Here is a 21,046-nt window from a genome sequence, read left to right as displayed (position 1 = left end):
TTTCACTCTTCCCTCCCATTCCAAGATCAATACCAATCAAAGCAGTGATTGCTCTATTGTTCTGCTTAATACTACAGCTCCTTCACTGGCTCCGGGCCTTCATCACCATCAGCGGCCACATCTGTGCCATTCAATAGATCATTCGGCGGATAGCTATCTGGCATTTGGCTAATGAAGATTGTTTATAGAGAGGAGATTATAAAAATGCAAAGCTTCTCTGTGGTTTTTACACATTAAAAAGCTGAATTAATGTCACTGTCATCTCCCTGCGTGGGAGCTGTGTTTTGAGTTTGAAAAGTTACATCTACACTTGCCATTTTTTCTTTGTACATTCATTTCTCTGGTTAAAATCCAACGGCTGGAAAAACAATAAGAAGTTCATTTTCTAAAGAACTATTTTAATGTTATATACCCTACACGCTAATCATTGCCAACAACATGAATTCTTACTTCACTGAGCCCATTGTTTATGCCTTAAATTATTACGTTGATTAATAATACATTGTTAGCTAACTGTGCGCTTTGTATATGTACATTTCTGAAATACATAACTTGAACACCTCTGTAATCCTCTTACAAATCACTGTAGACGCATTCATTTTCTTCGAAGCTGCTTTAAAACGATATGCATTGAAAAACGCACTATACAAATATGTGAATACTTTTTTGTTAACATTGTCTGATTGTTTTCTAGCGTGCTCAATGACACACAATATTTAAACACTGAAAAGGACATAAGAGAATACTTGTCAAGAATTAGTGTTGTCCTATATCGTTAGTTAATATTGTATTCCTGAAAAGAATGTTTTAAGTTAATACAATTCTTCTGAATATTTTTTCAAGAATGTGCTTAAATATACTGATAATGATTTAGTATTTCTTTCAAATGCCTAATCAGTATAATATTGATATCTTTATAAAATGCATTAACTGTGCACAAGAAAGAGACATAATAGGTTTCAATAATAGACTTTTCTTTGTTTAAAAAAATGATTGTGCTGTCAACAGAAATGATAATATGCAAATATTATATAGACATTCTGAGGCATAAGATAAATGAAGTGATAACGAAACATATGCTTCTGACATGAATTATAAAACAGAAGCAGGTCCTATAAACAGCACACAAATAGGCAAACGCCAGCTTGAACCATTGTCTTACACCTGGACGCATAAAACCAACATGCAAATCCATGCAACGCTGACTACCAAAGGCATTCAGAGACATAAACAAGACAGAGGATATGAGAATGCTCAAATACACATGGACTCAATCATGCAAATGAGTGTATGAATACAAATGGATAAATAGTTGAGCTATGCATACAAAATGCACTTTAGAGTTCTGGCAAACAATTTGGTCCTGTTTTCTGTCCTCTCTCTCTATCTCTCTCTCCCTCTCTCTCTCCATCATCACAGTAACAAAAATTGCATATTATCATCATCACTATGCTCTTCACTAGCTCCTTGTTTGAATCATGTACTGAATGTCTGAGTCTTTAGACGACCTCATTCCGGTGTTAATAACAGCACGGTACACGAAAGCCATTTACACGGTGTGAGAACCGAAGCCAAAAGACACATTGAAAGTGAGAGATAGGACTGCTAAACAACCATCCTTTCAGTCTAGGTGTGGTTTTGTCACAGGTCTCCAAAAACAACAAGGTCAGCTTCATTTAAACCTGCTGGACCTAAAAGGAAGCTATGCTGCGCTGGCTCCGTCGTGACTCGCTCCCTGAGACGAGTAAACCGAATGTATGCTGGCACGCACAGATAAGGCATGATTGTTATGAAGAGTGACATAAGCCTGCGCCAAGTGAAGCATCGCCGGACGCCCGACACGCTAGCACTTGGCACAATTACCGCCAACTGTTTTGATAACAAGAGATGTTATGCAAGCAAAGAGTTCAAACTCCTCCAAGACAGGAGGCCGATTCTGCGATAACCTCCCTTTCGCATCTGGGTGTCCCAGGAGACCGGCGTCTCTCTCGGCTCTTTTCTTTGGTAGAGCAGTTCAGTCAACTGTTTGCATCTCTGCAACATGAACAAAACCTCTCATTATTTGCAGGATCTCAATTAAATTTTATCTTAGCCAATTTAAAAGATCTGTACGGCAGCAACTTCTCTCTTAATTGCTAGGGTGTTTTTTGAAAATAAAGCCTTGCTGATAAAACACTGAAGATATGGGATGCTGCGTTTGCGACAAGAAAGCAAATGAACGCACTGTCATCCTTCCATTGAAGTCAAGGGATGAATATCCCTTAGTCTCTAGAGGCCAACCGCTTCTAGTCTATTGACTCTTGTCCAAAAAAATATGCAAATGCATGAAAATAAAAATCTGCAAATTCATGCGATAGCAAAAAAAATACTTTTTTGTAATTGAACACACATAAGCCTACAAGTAAAAAAGCTGCACATCTAAACATATTCTAAAGAGACTTGATGATGTGCATTGTGGCAGCCTTAATAAGTGGGTGTAGCTCATCAGGGGATTTCCACTGGTGGAGTAAAAAAGGCTATGCTGGACACTGGGGAAGAGGAAAGGGGGAAGGAGAGAAACGGCAGACCAGGATTCCTCCCAATTAGCTCACTTCGACATTCTGGTTCTGTCCCAGTTGGCTCCCAAAGCTTTTCTTGGCTCAACAAAGCAAAAGAATCAGGCTGAAATGGGGTCCATGAAGAGGCCCGTCTGAACTGGATCTCCTTTTATCCTCACATTCCGACACGTCCAGGGATTCAAAGCTACCACTGCATTATAAGAACCAACGGCCCATTTCATTTCAAAATCAACATGTAGGCTAATCAATGGATTACCAACACGTCTGCATAGATTTCATGCCGTTGTTAAAGGGTTAGTTCTCACAAAAATAAAAATTCTGTCATTAATTACTCCTCCAAACCCGTAAGTTCCTTCTTCGGAACACAAATGAAGATATTTTTGATGAAATCCGAGAAATATCTGCCCTCTGGACAGACAGAAATTGAATTAAAATAGTCCATGTGACTCCAGTGGTTCAACCTTAATTACGTTTTTTTTTTTTTGTGCGCAAAAACAAACAAAAATAAGACTTTATTCAACAGTTTTGTCTAGTCTAGTCTGTGTGTGTGTCAGTCTCCTACACAGCTTGCACAACAGTGCAGCGCTTTCGAGTTCTACGGCAGCCGACGGTCACGTGAGCATGTGTGTGTGTGATGATGACGCGGGAGCTACACTGTTTTTACAACGTAAACTGCATAGGAGACTGACACATGCTAGAACAAAATTGTTGAATAAAGTTAGTTTTGTCACATGGACTATTTTAACAATGTCTTTACTGCCTTTCTGGGCCTTGAAAGTGTCAATTAAATCGCTGTCTATGGAGGAGTCAGAGAGCTCTCGGATTTCATCAAAAAGATCTTCCTTTGTGTTCTGAAGACGAACGAAGGTCTTACGGGTTTGCAACAACACGAGAGTGAGGAATTAATGACAGAATTTTCATTTTTGGGTGAACTAACCCTTTAAGCCTCCAAGAGCCAGCATGGCCAGAGACGGCTGAGAAGTGTATCCCTCCAGCTGCTAATTACACTGTTAGCCTTCAACAACTGGGCAGCAGAACTCCTGCCACTTAGTGTCCATGTCGGAGTGTCTTCATTAAGTGAGTGTCTCTTCGAAACAGCCTTGATCACTCAGTGAAATCACTGAGAACGGCTGGAGAGAGAGAGAGAAAAAGAGAGAGAGAAGCACAACAAGAACACACCCTCATCCACACCCACGCAAGCCAATGCCTGAGCTCTGCTCAAAGAGCGTTGTGCGTTGATTAGCCATGACAACGAGCTGCTGCTTCCAAAAATATGCTGCTCGTTCCAGAGCAGCATGGCGATGCATGAATAAACATCATCTGTAATGGAGCCGAATGAAAATGAGACGCTGGCCTTTTTTAAGCTGATCTACCAAGAACGGCCTCTCCCTCCCGACTCCCTGCACTAAAAGTTACCTAGCAGCTGAACGTTGGCTTATTACAAATTGCTTTGATAGAATTTGCTAAGCTCTTGAACCTGGTAAACACACCAGGAAAACAACCATTATTGTGCTGAAAGCAAGGTTTTAGATCATATGCTCTAGAGACTCTGAAGTCTTGTAATAATTTGATCTTTCTCTGGTTTGGGCTCTGATAATACTATAAAAACACTGCTGAAGAGCTATACCAGCTGCGAGGATGAGGTTATACAGTATGTAAACGAATGGGCAGAGAAGATGAACAGCATTTCATAACTTTGTCATGTTTTGAGGGATGCAGTGGAAAAGGAAGCCAGCTCTCTTACTGTTGTTGTCTGTGTCATCGCTGACACTCTTAGGAGGAACGTGGCCGGTGTAACCGACGGCGGTTCTGTACATTCGATCCGGATTACGTATTTTCTTCAGTCCTATAGGGGACACAGTGGGGGAGGGAACAGTGAGGGGAGAAGGTCTGTGGGTACAAAAATACAAAGCCCTCTACTTTCTATTCATGCAGAGGTCATCCATTGCTTTTACCCTCACCTTCTAAATGACCCCAGTGCTTTATGATTGTGATGTTGCGATACATTTTCTGCCTTTCTGCATCTGACCTCTACATGCACTAGAGGTCAAGAGGTCATTTCAGGATTATTTCAAGTTCAAGAAAAATAGCTGCCATCACACTTGCATTTGTGAGTCAAAAGGAGCTTTTCCATCATCCACGTATTGCATACAAGATGTGTATGTAGGTGTGCAATCAACTAGGCTGGCGAGGAGCAAAATCTACATGTTGAATCATACCACATGATGAGTTTCTACTAATTTCTGTGGCTTACTGGATTCTTAAACGCAGTTGGCAGGGGAAAAGCCTACTTTTGAGCATGGATGCACAACATTAGCATGGAATTTGACGCTTCTTAAAGGGATAGTTCACCCAAAATTGAAATCTGTCATCACTTACCCATCCTCATCTTTTTCCAAACTTGTAGGAAATTATTTTATGGTTACCAAGATTGAAGAATGTTGGTAACCAAATATTGAAACATTTCTCATAATATCTGTTTTTATGTTCCAAAAAGAAAGTCGTGCAAATTCAAAGTCAAACACCATGAGGATGAGTAAATCATTTTCATCTAACTATCCCCTTTAAATAAACGGCAGCAAAGTCTGATGCGGACACATAAAGCAAGCAATTAAAAAGCATGTAAATTACTGGAATTGAAATCTGAAGAGCTAAACTAGCCCTTTAATTTCCCCCTGTTGTCACCTAAACATTGGTAAACATTATGTTCATATTGACTTTTTAACAGTGATGGCCAAGGATTTAGTACCGGAATCACTGGTAAACTGGACACACTGTGCCCTCTCCTTCCAATTGGCTAATCAATCCATACGATCAATCATTTAGAAAAGGTCTATTGAGTCGAAAGAACTTCTTCAGATAAAAACAGTAAAAGTGCGAGATACAGGAACAGAGAACACGGCATACTTAGGCAGACAAACCATCAGAGAGGCTTGATAAATTCTACACAATCCAATTTGTTTGGAAGAGCCATTAGTATCAGTTGTATTTTTTTTTTTTTGTAAGAGTGCTGCCGCTTGCATCACCAAACAGATCAAAAACACCCAGGAGCTTAATTTTAAGCTAAACCACACAGTGAAATTTCACTTCTATGATAAATTAGACAAATTGAGATTTGATGAGCAACCAAATATGTACAATTGAGCTTACACAGCCTGCGGTTGTCAGCACAATACAGGTGAGTGGAAGCACGTATGTGAGAGAGCAAAATAACACCGAGCCAACTGACTGAATGGATGGAGAGAGAGACTCCAATGCACTCTCTAGCCAAAGAAATATTCCAGAACACGACTTTGAACACATCTAAAAGCTGATGGGGGTAGTGAGAGGGGCACATCCTTGTACTGTATGTAAGCTGCCATCATCAGGTTGGCAAGAACCACTGGAGAATATGCTTCCTGTGTGGAGGAAAAGAATAGAACTGATCCAGGAAGCTGGCAAGAGCAAAGACTGTCAGATACAAATGCGTGACACAGTTTTAGGCCGTATAGGTCAAAAGAGGCGATGTTTTCTCCGGTTCTGTGGCAGCTCAAATGGGTAAAAATAGCCTAGAATCTTTCTGTCCCCAAACTTACGTTACATTATGACACATTTTTCTTTCTGAGAAGTAGAGCAAGAGCAAAGCGTTACCTGACTGGACTTACATAGATAAATGTGCACGATGAAACATAAAGAATGGTAATACCTTTTTCTGGCCAGGTCATCTCTCAGCAATAGCAAAATAGAAGGTATCCAACAACAAACCGGAAAACTGCTTATAGATCCGAAGTAGTACGTAATTAATACTTTCTTCCAAGAAGATAATTCTATACGTTCCAGTGCTCACTAGAGAAACAGCACATGCGCGCTACCGTCCCACACAGGCACTCCACGAGCTCACCCAAATCACTGAGGGCAACTTCGTCACTTTGATGGAATTCTTTAATAGGCAAGCTTAGTTATCACTCTTAGTTCCAATGTGTGTATGGTGGGGGGGTTGAGGGGGGGTTACTGATTTACACAGCTCAATAGCACCACCATGTGGCTGTTATGAACCAAAACTTCCATGTCTGATTTGATTTAGGAAAAAAAAATGTTGAATAAATAATTCAATGTTGACAAACTCGTGGTTGTTATTTTAAGCCACTCCAAAGCTAATTTTCCAACATTACAGGACAATCAGCATTTTCTTCCCAAGATGCTTTAGAATCAAACTGACGTCGGACCATTTATCTGATCGCCCGCAACAACAAAAAGATGGATCAAAGTAAACAGAACACGAGGAATTTTAAAGGCGAGGGAGCGTCTTGTGAATCTTAAATGTGATCTGAATTATTTACGTCTTCCTTCCTTTAAAAAAAAATGCATATATTTTAAAATGCATTGAAATTCATTAAGACGTAAGGACAGTATTATAAGCATCCACGAAGAATGATATACAAAAAAAGTGAACTTTAGGTTCGACTATGTAAAAATGAGTCCTAATTACAGTCCGATCTAATCCTATGACATTAACTTGGTTTCAGTTGCGAGCATCGCTTTAGGAAAGAGGAGAGACGTACCTTTCATTTTGCTGCCTCATTAAAATTCCGCTTCAATTATCCCAGTGTCCTTTCCAATCCAGTCTCAATGTGTTATTATCTATGAAAATAACTGCTGACAGCTTCAAAACAGCAGCGGCCAAACAGTCACAGTTCTGGGGAAATATTCCACACGAGACCGAAGCATATCGAGCAGCTGTCGGTGGGTTCAGTCACTAAAGGGGGGTTCTGGTGGGGGTGGAAAGAAATCAATCACGTTTTAGAGCATCACCATAAATCTGCATTTATGGCTTATGGAGTTAAAAGCGTCACCCTGTTCAATGCGAAAGAAAAATGAAGTAGTTGACCGCGTTTGACTTCACGGAGCTCTCGCTTGTTTGTCAGCCCACGGGGAGCGTGGATGCGGTGTGGAGGAATCCCACTCTAAACCATACGCGAGTCATTTCACGCGTTCATTTCGTCTGATGCGCTCATGTGCGCGTCTCAGTTAGAAGAAAAACATGTTTCTCTTCATCTAATGAAGGCTGTGGCTCGGCTTGACTTGGATGCGTGTGACTTTGAAAAACCTCTGAGATGAAAGGAGTCGCGTAATGAACGTAACCCGTGATTACCTAACTCCGTTCCCGTTATTTTAATAGCCGTCTCAGAGATGGCTAATCCCATCAGCGCTTCAGCTTTTTGGCCATTTCGTGACAAACATAAGCTAAGCGAAATTGTCACTGACTTTCTCCGTCGCGCATCCCTATTCTGATCTTCATCATCTGGAGCTTAGCGCTGATAAAACTGTGAAATGAAATATAATAATCTTGTTATTTCTCTCTTACCTTCCGGCTTGTTTTCGGCAGCCATTTCCCCTCCGCGCGCCACATCCTCCTCCTCCTCCTCCTAGCGACCGGGGGGGTACCACGCGCGTTCACGGCGAGGACGCGGCTAGAGGAGGGGGCGAGAGGCGGGAGGCGCGTGCGTGAATACGCGTTAGCTATTGGCCGCAAAGTGCCATAAATGACAATGGTGCTTTCGGTGATGCTTCATGAATTTGCGAAATCCATATCCCCCTTTTATCCATCCCTTCCACGCCATTGGAGAATTGATTTTATTTAGGAGACACCTTTACAACGCAGCGACCAATAAGGTTTTTTGTTTTTTTGGAAAGGATGCGACTATCAGATTTAACCTTAGGACCGTAACGTGCATATATAAAAAGGCAGAATATTTTAAGTCTATATAAAACAATATTTATGAATTCATGCTTGAAAGACTCCCATCCGTCCTGCCCACCGAGCGGCGTGACTGAACTGTTTTATAACACTGCTAATCGAGATACGTGTCCAGCAGTCTAAGTACTAATAACATGCCCCACTGTGTCATATAATTAGATGTTAACAGCCATGTTAGAGTCGTTAATCTGCCACTCGTGCTGAAGATGATTGTGAAACGAGAATGACATGGACGCAAGCATGGAGACGATGACGGGTTTACTCTAAAAGGTTATTGTATTGCAAGGCAGCAGTGACGCCACAGAAAAGAACAAACATCTGGATGAGACGTGTCGGGGTGGCGCGTGAGTTCTTGAGCGCTGTCCACTCGCGGGTGCTGAAGGAGATGGTGCTGAAAGGACAGCTCCACTCATCGAACACAAACAGTCCGCCTGAAGCCAAATGTTTACGCACAACAACTCAGCGTGTGGTGATAGCTGCCAATGTGTATGAACAATAGAATCATAAAAAATAAAATCATGTCGGTAGTTTTGGGAGGATGGCATCTGCGGCGTAACATCCATAGCCTACTCCTAAAACCTTCTAAGGATTTAGCTAATTTGCCAAGTCAAAATGATTACCATAAACCAATATTATTATCAAACTTACTTACTTCACGTGCCACAATCATTTAAAATGACCAGACCTAAAATATAAATGATACAAATCTACTCTAAAATGTATTCAAATTGTTCAGAGACATGGTATATGTAAACTATATCTTCGTTTTTATTATTTTCATTAATTATTTTATTAATAATAATAATGAATATCGTCTTTATTTAATATTTATATTATAACTAATATAATAATATATACATTAATATTTTATATATATATATATATATATATATATATATATATATATATATATATATATATATATATATATATATATATATATATATATATATAATGATTTATGTAATTATTTTACTTAGCTAATTAGCTAAATAAAATGTTTTGAAAAGGACTCTCCTTCTCCAGAACACACGGGGGCAGAAGAACAAATGAATCCTGAGCTTCAGCCCATAGGCGAATTGGCAGATTTACTATGGCGAAGGCTCTCAGTTTAATAATATTCGTTTACGTTTCCTCGCCGAGTTCCTAAAGCGTCTTTACGCACAAAATAATTCATATTCGGGAGTCAAGCCTTCGCTAAAGCAGCATTTGCAGTTCACAACCCCATACCTTCCAACGTCAGTCTTTCAACGAATCAGATCGACCTACTGGCCGAACGTCACATTGCGTAATTAATATTCATGAGAAAGACCTTCGCCGTAGTAGGAATCGGTGGGAGGGTTTTGGGACTCTGGGAACATGGCGGCTGACTTGGAAATTGAATTGGAAATAGATAACGAAGATTATTATTCTCTGCTCAATGTCAGGAGAGAGGTAAGGAAGTGGATAGGTTTGTAAGCGTCATCTCCATTGTTTTGCTCTGCACAGAAAGAAGAGGCGCGTGCAATTTGTCTTATTAGGTGACACTGTCCTATTAGAGATATATTCATACAGCTGTCATCGTATACTAGAATATGCCGGTTGGATTGGACCTGTACTCATTGACCTGGCGTTTCATGTTTGGACACCTTTCTAGCAGTATCTGTCAGCTGTCAAATTGGCATGTCAGCCATTAGGGTGATGTTTATTATTATTTCGCATGTTCGTGCTACTTATGTAAATGGCGCATGAATGAGTAGAGCTTATCGCAGAACAGCGCGTTCGCTATTGACATTTAAAAAACAACAACAACAACAATAACACTCTGCAAAAATAACCCAATTAAAAGGCTCAATCAAACCTTGCAATGTATAATTACTATTATGGGCCGCCTAACTTACCTACCATAATATTAATAATAAAACTGCTCGCTCTTCTGCTCGACCGATAATCCCCGGAAGCTATATTGCCTCAAACTCTGTAACTTAACGGAAAGGTTCGTTCGCGTTTTTCAGTTTAAATGCAAAAGCGCGCCAACGCCAAGTCTTACCTGGGCAGCATAACCAATCAGAAGCCTGTTATCAAGGTGTGGCCAAATCAATGAATTTAAAGGGATAGTTCACCTAAAACTGGAAATTCTGTAATTTACTCACCCTTAAAGTAGATTTATTAGCCCATGATTTACTCACTCTCAAGCTATCCTAGGTGTATATGATATTCTTCTTTCCAATGAAGATGAACACAATCAGACTTATATTAATAAAATCCTGACACTTCTAAGCTTTATAATGGCAGTGTCGGGGTCCATTGATTTTGAAGCTCAAAAAACACATCCATCCGTCATAAACGTAGGCTACTTCACACGGCTCTGGAGGTTAATAAAGGCTTTCTGATGCGAATCAATGGGTTTTTGTAAGAAAAATATCCATATTTCAAACTTTATTAAATATTTGTGTTCAGCGGATGAAAGAAATCCATACAGGTTTTGGAACAAATATTAGTGTGAACTATCCCAATATTCAAAATGGATGTTCACGTTGCTTGATAATATCCTATTCCATTGATGTGTCTGTCTGTTATCTAGTATTTATCTATCTTACGGTCCACAGGCTACTCCGGAAGAGTTGAAGGCGTCGTACAGGCGTATGTGTATGCTCTACCACCCTGACAAGCACAGAGACCCTGAGCTGAAGAGGCAGGCCGAACAACTGTTCACCTGTGTACACCAGGCATATGAGGGTAATTATCATAGCTGTCCCCAGCACTATTATGAACAATCAAATCACAGATTAGAGGAATAATTCATACAAACATGAAAGGTCTGTCATCATTTTACTCACCCACTTCAATGTATGCTGCTGTATTTGTTTTTTTGTTTTTGTGAAACACAAATGGGCAAATTAACCCTATAAAGCCTATTGTATCATATTCGAAACAATAATTTAAAGGCCTCTCAATTATGATAAACAGAACTTTGCTAAAAAAAAAAAAAACTTTTAAAAAACCTAAAAAAACTGTTGTAGGCAATTAACTGCATGCATTCTTCTATCTGATTAACAGTTCCTACTTTTTTAGTTAGTAAAAGGACTTTTACTATAATTGCAAAAACCTCCCCACAGGTTGTGGTTCATGTTTAATTGCTGTGAAATATATATATATATATATATATATATATTATATATATATATATATATATATATATATATATATATATATATATATATATATATATATATATATATATATATATAAATAAACATAATCTTATAAGATGATAATCTTTTTTCCCCCTCAAATATTCTTCTAGATCATATATGAGTATGATACAAAACATAAAACACAGTTTCAAAACACTTCCAAAAAACGGAAAATCAGATTTTTACTTCATTTGTCAGGCATTACAGGGTTATTAAAATATTGAAATACCTTTTCCATACAAGGAAAGTTCATAGTGAGGACAAAGAAGGAAAGCCATCCGGATTTAAAATAACATGAGAGTGAATAATGTTAATAAAATATTTAATTTACAAAAATGTTTGTGACAAATAAAAAACGTAATCACTGAATACTTAGTGTAGTGTGAAAACTATAAGTGTAGTCCAAATAATTAAATTATGAATCGACATTTTTATTTGACTTTCATTATTTAACCTCCGCTTAGTTCTCAGTGACCCACAATCCCGAGCCATATATGACATATTTGGGAAGAAAGGCCTGGAGGTGGAAGGTTGGGAGGTTAGTTTTGTTTTTTATAACTAATATTTGTATTACTGTGCGATACCGTGGTGCATGTGATACTAATGACACGTCTGTTTGCTTGATCCCTGATAACTTTAGGTGGTGGAGAGGAAGAGAACCCCTGCCGAGATCAGGGAGGAATATGAACGTTTGCAGAAGGAGAGAGATGAGAGGAGACTCCAGCAGAGAACGAACCCTAAGGTGGACGTTCCAGACTAGAATCACAGCGGGAGATAATGATGGTTTTTATATCCCAAAATGCAGTTTGATTTCACTGAACATTCCAGTTTTGTTGTGCTCCAAGATATAATAAGCCCGTTTCTTGGGTTCTTCTAAAAATTGAAGCCAAATAATATCAGTCAAATCTTTTCTTGATTGTTGAATTTTGTTTTTGGGATACGTGCATGTACGTATGTATCATTGTAAGTTATCAAACACAGGGCACCCATAGGTCTTTAAAAAGTCTAGTTTCATCAGATTTAAGAGCATAACAATTCTTGAATATCCTAATTGGTATAACAAAAGTCATTCTAAAAAGACATTAAAAGTAAACCATAAACTACAGTACTCACTAGTCCATTTTCAAAGCCTCATTTGTGTGTTTAAACCACACTCTTGCACATTTTTCTGACTCAAACTTATATATATACACATATATATATATATAAGCTTCAAAATCATAAAAATTGTGTTCACAAAACATGTAAGTATCATAAACTTTTTTTTCTGCAATAATCCAAAAGCCAATGGGGGAATTTTATTGTCAGTTTGCTAACTTACTTCAGCACCTTTTTTCTATATGGATAACCATATAGTCTTAAATTTGATTTATAAATCTGTATGAGGTTTACTCATTATTTGTCTGTTTTCATTCAGGGGACAATAAGTGTTGGCATAGATGCAACAGACCTCTTCGACCGATATGAGGAGGACTTTGAGGATGTACCAGGAGGAGGTTTTCCCCATATTGAGATCAACAGGATGCACATTTCCCAATCCATTGAGGTCAGTAGGGACAATTGAGCATTTCATGATGTTGCCATCTCTCTTGTGCTCTATAGTCATGCAAGTTTATGTTTGGCAGGCGCCCCTAACCACTTCAGATACCGCTGTCCTCTCTGGATCCCTGTCTACGCATAATGGCAATGGTGGAGGAAATATAAACCTTTGTGTGCGGCGTGTGACCTCAACAAGGGGCTGGGGAGAGGTGGGACTCATTCCAACACACCTCCAGGTTTTGTGGTGGTCTGGTTCTGATGTTCTTGTTTGTGTGTGTCTTCAGCTGGAGTTTGGTGCAGGGGACGTTAGAGGACCTTTATTTGGAATGAAAGTATTCCGCAATGTAACTGCACGATGGTAAGTGTCTGTCTGTATGGTGAGTGTAGTCTGATTTGTGTTTCTAATTTCTGGGAATCTCATATGAATTGTGCCATGTAGCTTTGTGACTGCCCAATGGGGATTGCAGTTCTCCTCGCGTGGCGTGCGGCCCACTGCTTCTACAATGATGGCCCGCCACCTAGACCAGAACACTATGGGCTACCTGCAGTGGCGCTGGGGAAGCCAGTCTGCCATGACCACCAGCATCGTCAGGGACACTAAAACAAGCCACTTCACCCTGGCCCTGCAGGTGAAGCCCTCACAGGGGTACATTGACGATGGCAATTGGTTTCATTCAAAACAAAGCTAATACAATAGGAATGCAGTTCATCTGTTCTTACTTCTGTTCCTCAGCTGGGCGTTCCTCATTCCTACCTGATGATGAGCTACCAGTACAAATTCCAGGATGAAGACCAGACCAAGGTCAAAGGTTCCATCAAGTATGTGTTGTATCTGTGTCTTTCAATAGAGATGGGCAATCTAGTATATACACTACCATTCAAATATTTTTGAAAAAGTCTCCTCAGCTTCCCATGGCTGCATTTATTTGATCTAAAATACAGTGAAACAGTATTGTGGAATATTATTACAATTTTAGTTTTTTACAAATTGTTGAATAAGTGGTGAAAGAACTTAAAGTAGAGGTGGTATTATTTATGTATTAACAGTATTATGCTCATTGATCACAAGTGTGACACATGAAGTAGCCCCTGGTAGCATGAAACATTTATCTTAAATTAAAAGTCAAATCTAAGTCATTTGACTTAAAAGTACCCCTGATGGGGAAAAAATCCCTGAAGCAAGGAATTTATTTTAGAGCATTGCAACAAACATCTTAAACGTCATCCTTACCCAAGTGTTTATACTATGCTTTTTTTGGATAGTTTCAGGCAACAAAAAAAAATGGCAATGGAGTGCAGTTGCATTAGTTACAAAATCTTCCACAATAAAGAAAACATAGCGGATCACTGACTTTTAAGCAAGTTTAATATTTACTAAATTATACAGCTATACTATATTATTCGAGTTATGGAGATTATTAGATGGGGTCTGGCAGACAACACAGTGTGTCCTAAAATTTTAGCACATTGTTCCTGAGTGTGTGCATGCACACCGGTTGCAACCAGCTACGACACCAGAGGGTGCTCAAAATCATGCCACGCCACTTAAAGGGATAATTCACCCAAAAACGAAAGGGTTTACTCACCCTGAGGTCATCCATTAGGTTTATTTGACTTTCTTCTTTTAGAAGAATAAAACCGGAGTTATATTAAAACGGCTCTTCAAAGCTTTATAATGGCAGTCAAAATTTGAAGCCCAAAAAAGTGCATCCATCCATTATAAAAGTAATCCACACGGCTCTGGAGGCGGGTTAAGAAATATCCATATTTAACAAGCTATCCGGTTGTTAAGGCTGACGTCACGCGGCAGCGCTTCCGGGTCCAAACGCTCTCTTATACCACAAGAAAAACTACAAACCGTGCTAATATACACACACAATGTGGTGTAATACTACAAAAAAAGCTATAATCATAACCTTTTTCTCCATACCAAAATTCCAGATGGCCAGACAGTGATTTATCTTTTTTAAATCGTTAAAATATTAATGTATGTGACGCTGTGAGCACAGAGACTGTTGTGTAGACTGTAAGTATTTAAAATCTTAAACTTTTTTAAACGTTTGATGTTTAATATGAATAAATCGCGCTCATAAACGGGCGTCAATGGCATTCTCAAGTGAAACGAGTTGAGGCTTGGACCCAGAAACGGCGTTCCTTACGTCACGACTTAACAAGCTATAAAGTAAAATATATAGCTTCCGGCACACCACCTTCCATATTCAACTTACGCAAAAAAGCCTAACTGGCACGATGATGGCGCTGCATGTAGTGTAAGCATTTTGAACTGCGAGAGGCGTTACACTTTCTGCAGAAGTTAAATACTAAAGGTGGAAAGTATTTTACTTTATAACGTGTTAAATATTTATATTTTTCTTACAAAAACCAATCAATTCACTTCAGAAGGACTTTATTAACCCCCCGGAGCTGTGAACCATTATAAAGCTTGGAATCCCTTTATAGGAACACTTAAGTAATTAAAGGGTTAGTTCACCCAAAAAGGAAATTGATGTCATTAACTCCTCACCCTAATGTCGTTCCACACCCGTAAGACCTCCGTTCATCTTCAGGACACAGTTTAAGATATTTTATATCTATATTGTCCATGTCCAGAAAGGGAATAAAAACATCATCAGAGTAGTCCATATGTGACATCAGTTAGTTCATTAGAATCTCTTGAAGCATCGAAAATACATTTTGGTCCAAAAATAACAAAAACTACGACTTAATTCAGCATTGTCTTCTCTTCCGCGTTTGTTTTCAAAACTCAAATAAAGATTCAAACGGTTATGAATCAGCGGATTGATTCATGATTCGGATCGCGTGTCAAACTGCTGAAATCACGTGACACTGGCGATCCGAATCATGAATCAATCCGCTGATTCATAACCGTTTGAATCTTTATTTGAGGATTGAACACAAACGCGGAAGAGAAGACTGATGCTGAATAAAGTCGTAGTTTTTGTTATTTTTGGACCAAAATGTATTTTCGATGCTTCAAGAGATTCTAATGAACTAACTGATGTCACATATGGACTACTTTGATGATGTTTTTATTCCCTTTCTGGACATGGACAGTATAGTGTGCATTCACTTCCATACGGACTAAATATAAAATATCTTAAACTGTGTCCTGAAGATGAACGGAGGTCTTACGGGTGTGGAACGACATTAGGGTGAGGAGTTAATGACATCAATTTCATTTTTGGGTGAACTAACCCTTTAAGGGAAAATATGTATGACCCTTAGGTCTTTCCTTAGAGCCCATTCTTTAGTAAGGGTGCCCTTAACCTTAGAATTTAGGGTTTTAACTTAATCTTAACTTAAATGGCTTTCATGCAACTGGACCCTGACCCTTAGGAAACTTAATGGCCGAATGACAAGCAGATTGATATGCTCACAATGCTGTTTAAAAAAAAAAAAATTGTTGCACAAAAAAAAAAAAAAAAACCTCTGGCTTTATAGAGGTATAGAGGTTCCTTATGTCTAACCTGATAGCTCATTGTCATTATATCTGACAGGACTGGGTTCTTTGGCACCGTGGTTGAATATGGTGCAGAGCGTAAGATCAGTCGCCACAGTGTTTTGGCTGCTACCGTCAGCATTGGTGTACCCCAAGGAGTCTCCCTCAAAATCAGGTTAGCACTGAGTTAAGCTTATAAGCACTCTGTAGAACAGCAAGCTAAACTCAAGCTGATCATGGCTGGTCTATTTATGATGGTCATTTTCTTCTCTCTACAGGTTGAACAGAGCCAGTCAAACCTACCTCTTCCCGATCCACCTGACCGACCAGATTTTACCCAGCGCTGTGTTTTATGCCACTGTGGGCCCACTGGCCATCTACTTAGCTGTCCAGAAGCTTATTATTATGCCTTACATACAAGCCCAGAAGGAACAGTAAGTTATTATCCATAATTACTGTTCTGAAACCGCCCATTTTCCTGAAACCCCTGTCTTTACATTACCTCAGTGACTCTGATGAAAGGCCCTGACTCTGGCTGTTTACAGGGAGTTGGAGAAACACAAGGAGGATTCTGCTTCAGAAATTGCTCGCAGGAAGCAAGAGGCTGAAGCTGCTGTGAGGAAAATAAATACATAGACAACAATGACTATCTCCATCATGCCAACACCAACAACCATTTATCAGGACAGATATGTTGATTTCTTGGGTTATTGTGTCTTTGGTTTTTCAGGTTTTGCTGATGCAAGAGTCAGTGAAGAGAATTATTGACGCTGAGGAATCTAAAATGGGTTTGTGAAAGCCCATACATTTTTTTTTATACATTCAGATGGATACAAGTTAAGCGCTATGGACAGCATCTGTGATATACTGGCAATTACCACAGAAAATCTTTTCCATTCATTTTCAAAACAACCTAAACCAACATTAATGTGTTGTATCCGATATTTATACTATGCTGAGACACCCAGTAAATATACAGTATGTGCAAAGATACCAGGGGACATGATGTAACAATTCATAAACACTTATTTACATCAGTTCAGAAGTAACTTCTAAAAAAGTCATGGACATTTCTTTAAGTAATATATCTTTTTATAGTAATGTTCAGTTCTAAAGTACTGTATATGTTCAGTAGAAATTACTTTTTTGTGCAATCTTTAAACAATTATTTTCAGCAGTTTAAAAAAAGATTATTAAGATATATTATTATATTCTTTGGTTAAAATCATTCATTCGCTAAAATTCGCTGAATTTTTCTTATAAAGTGTACACTTTCTACTGTTGGTACATTATAGTAAACTGCAAAAACTGGAACTAGATGAAACAATGCTACACATTGTTGTCCATACAGCTTGACTTATACTGAACATGGACTAAATATGACTAGAAATGACTCGTGCTTTTATTCTAGGTCTAATCATTCTAAATGCCTGGTATGGCAAATTTGTATTGGACAATGGTCAGAAACGTGAGAAAGCAGAGGTCATCGACGTGACCATCCCGCTCCAGTGTTTAGTAAAAGACTCTAAACTTGTTCTTACCGAGGCATCCAAGGTTAGACACGCAAAACATCAACCGGTGCTTTACATCAACGATGCTTAAATCTCACCAGGTGCTTTACATTAATTAGCTCTGTCTTGTGTTAATCAGGCTGGCTTGCCGGGGTTTTATGACCCGTGCGTCGGGGAGGAAAAGAGCCTAAAGCTGCTGTACCAGTTCCGAGGTGCGATGCACCAAGTCTTGTCTGGAGACACAGAGCCTCTTAGGATACCTAAACAATGTGAGTATTACGGAAAAAAACTGGGAATGTTTTTCAAAAAAATGGTTAATTCAAATTGGGATGTCACGATACCAAAAATCTTGTAGTCGTTACTGATACCACCAGAAGTACACGACACTAGATACAAAAGTCAATACCACGGTAAAAAATAAAATTAAAATAACTAACATTTTTATAGATGTTTTTTTAAAAGAAATCTCACCAATGTGTTTGACCTCAGGTAGGTATAACAGTATTATCCAAATAAAAATATCACAGAAATTGATTAATTAAAATAACTCTGAACAGTCATAACTGTATAAGTTAAATATAGACTAATCCTTATTAAAGCTTTTCTTTTGGCGTTTGATTATCACTAATAATTAAGACAGTCAATAGTATCCAGTAGCAGGTTTTAAAGACTGCTATCACTAAGACCTAATGGACGGAGACGATATGTTATTACACATGCTGTTAACATTCACATAACCGACGCAAATATTTGCCAAGAAAGGTGTTTTGACATGACTGTATATTGGAACATATATGTGTAGGCTAATAAGCTGGCGAAAATCTGACACTTGCGTGTGTGCACTGACTGAAGACCATCTCTCAGAACGTGTGCAAGTACTTTATGGTTTAAAATCGCTTGAATTTATACATTGATGTGATGTAAAACGATCTTGCTTGCAGAGCAAAAGCAATGTGGATGCTTTGAAGCCATTTGCGCATTTCTGAGAGGGAGGCGGTACCGCCGAATCCCTGGATTTTAAAATGTTGGTACCAAAGTATCGGTTCTCATGACATCCCTAAATTCAAAGCTAGTGTCTCTCTTTTCATTCAGCTCATAGAATCAGTTCAGAGACATAAGAGGAAAGGACCGATGAACTCAGTGGACATCAAAGGAACATAAAGGGACAGTCAGACATCAAGTGATCCGAAGGGCTGCTCCTCTTCATTCCACGTAGTCACCCGTGTATCACCTTTGTGTTGTCTGTTTATCTCCAATCCCTTTACATATGCCGTCAATGGGTGGAAAACATCCGATGAACCACCTGAAGCCGTCTGCAGCTTCGATAGCTGTCTGTTTTCAGGTGGTAGGAGGTGGCCAAATACCATATCGCTCCATGTGTCAGTCTTAATCGGTGTCAATACTACACTATCTGATGATATCTACTGGATAGGACAGCAATAAAGGCTCCTGTAACAAAAAAAAGGATGTTCAAATCGTAATGAAGTGCTGAACACCCTGTGGTTTCATAAAATGGTACTGATATTGACTTTTTTTTAGACAGACGGTTTTGCATGTTTGTACACTGGGCTTACGAAGAGGAAATCTTAGGCTCACACTGCCTCTAAAATCAGTACTGTAGAAGCTGCCACACGATCATGATTTTATTTTCCTCCGGTAGAAATGTTATTTGGATTAAACTTATGTTAATATTTATATTTACAGGTAAATGTCACTAAAAAATATTATGGTAAATTCTAGATAATAATAGTTCTCATTACTGTAATCTGAATAAAATCGGAATAAAAGATGTCCAATTTTCTTAAAATGAGATCTTTTGTATTACAGTACAGGATATTGACATTTAAAGGAGGTTATTTAAATGAACTTGCAAGAAATCTTAAATAATTTTCTTTAATGCATATAACTTTTATAGGTGAATTATTACCAGATTCACCAGTTCCTCCATATCAACGATAGTTGTACACTGTATATTCTCCAAATACTCAATGAAGTAAACGGTTGTACTTAACATAGTCAGAGCATCGGAAAAAGAGACCTGCTGGCTGCCGTTTTTATTTGTTTAGATTGTTTTTCTTTGCATTTGAACATTTGCCTTGAAAGCAAGATGATTAGATTGAGCTAATATAAAACTAAAATGCCTTTTGGATAATGTTTGGCGTTTTGAATGAAGAGGATTAAACAAATATAAAAGCACCATGTTCAAAATCATATTTAAAGATTCATATTTTCCTTACTTGTACAATCCACCGACTCATTTGTTCATTCATTGTGTCTTTTAAGAATGTTTCTTTTGTTTTAGTCGTCTTAATTTTACATTGTGATATTAGTGCAATTTGTCAACGGGTTTATTTGTAACCATCTTTTGAGATGCACCTTTTGTCTCTTGGGCTATAAGGGAAAAAGTAATTTCAACATCAAGGCATTTTGTTGTTGGAATAGCAACAATAATCTTCTCATTCAAAAGTGAAAATGGGTCAGTGTTAAATACATGCACAATTGATAGGCCATGGCGTCGTCTTGGTATGATTTAAAAATGGGCCTTTTAATGTTCTCTTGGTTTGTTATCCAGTACTGTCCATTACACCTTGCACGTCTCCTGAACTTTTTAACATAGCTCATGTTCATGTATATGGATTTTTCAAGCCACATTTTGCAACTCTGAATGAAACCAGTGTTGCATTCCTATCTGATGCAAAACCTTATAAATGTATTCATGTAATGTTATCGACCTGGAGTAATTTAAACAATAAAAAGTGATGAAAACTACACTTCATCTGATCTCTACACTTATTTTCTTTAGATATAATACACACCAGTCAGGCATAACATTATGACCACTGACAGGTGAAGTGAATACCACTGATTATGTCTGCATCATGGCACCTGTCAGTGGGTGTGATATATTAGGTAGCAAGTGAACATTGTCCTCAAAGTGTCAGAAGCAGGAAAAATGGGCAAGTGTAAGGATTTGAGCGAGTTTGACAAGGGCCAAATTTTGATGGATGGATAACTGGGTCAGAGCATCTCCAAAACTGCAGCTCTTGTGGGGTGTTCCCGGTCTG

At 38.6% G+C, this 21,046-nt stretch overlaps 2 protein-coding genes across 14 annotated transcripts in view; one reads left to right on the top strand and one right to left on the bottom strand.

The window, feature by feature from the left end:
- The window catches only part of camta1b (calmodulin binding transcription activator 1b), a 391,981-nt gene extending 374,897 nt beyond the window's left edge, over positions 1–17,084 (bottom strand). For 8 of the 12 annotated variants that reach the window (XM_067431852.1, XM_067431853.1, XM_067431854.1 and 5 more), the window contains exons 1-2: positions 7,903–8,025; positions 4,303–4,404 (exon numbers count right to left, since the gene is read on the bottom strand). In XM_067431852.1, coding sequence (XP_067287953.1) covers positions 4,303–4,404; positions 7,903–7,927 — 127 coding nt within the window. In that variant the 5' untranslated portion in view covers positions 7,928–8,025. Of the gene's footprint in view, positions 1–4,302; positions 4,405–7,099; positions 7,307–7,902; positions 8,048–10,175; positions 10,198–16,972 lie in introns of those variants that run through there. The other 4 variants (XM_067431856.1, XM_067431861.1, XM_067431859.1 and 1 more) reach the window with 4 other exon arrangements.
- On the top strand, positions 9,613–20,750 carry dnajc11b (DnaJ (Hsp40) homolog, subfamily C, member 11b). 2 transcript variants are annotated; one of them, XR_010900744.1, is made up of 17 exons: positions 9,613–9,729; positions 10,884–11,013; positions 11,936–12,009; positions 12,112–12,213; positions 12,889–13,017; positions 13,097–13,219; positions 13,295–13,368; positions 13,450–13,639; positions 13,744–13,829; positions 16,529–16,645; positions 16,749–16,904; positions 17,016–17,085; positions 17,201–17,258; positions 17,882–18,024; positions 18,121–18,250; positions 18,923–19,005; positions 19,074–20,750. XR_010900744.1 is itself a non-coding variant. In XM_067431864.1 (16 exons), the coding sequence occupies exons 1-16, from the start codon at positions 9,655–9,657 to the stop codon at positions 19,097–19,099; spliced, it is 1,683 nt and encodes a 560-aa protein (XP_067287965.1). In that variant the 5' UTR covers positions 9,613–9,654; the 3' UTR covers positions 19,100–20,750. The 2 variants fall into 2 exon arrangements, 1 of the variants encoding a protein (XP_067287965.1); XM_067431864.1 differs by lacking the exon at positions 18,923–19,005.
- Positions 20,751–21,046: the final 296 nt, after the last annotated feature.

Source organism: Pseudorasbora parva, chromosome 22 (genome assembly GCF_024679245.1).
Source record: "Pseudorasbora parva isolate DD20220531a chromosome 22, ASM2467924v1, whole genome shotgun sequence".
Taxonomy (NCBI): Eukaryota; Metazoa; Chordata; class Actinopteri; order Cypriniformes; family Gobionidae; genus Pseudorasbora; species Pseudorasbora parva.
This window is presented reverse-complemented; position numbering and strand designations above follow the sequence as displayed.

Excerpts from the sequence above, each read along its gene's own strand:
- dnajc11b (XM_067431864.1), top strand. The coding sequence starts at position 9,655 with ATGGCGGCTGACTTGGAAATTGAATTGGAAATAGATAACGAAGATTAT. Across the intron at positions 11,014-11,935 it reads TGTACACCAGGCATATGAGG|TTCTCAGTGACCCACAATCC; the intron begins GTAATTATCATA and ends ACCTCCGCTTAG. Across the intron at positions 17,086-17,200 it reads AGCAAGAGGCTGAAGCTGCT|GTTTTGCTGATGCAAGAGTC; the intron begins GTGAGGAAAATA and ends TTGGTTTTTCAG.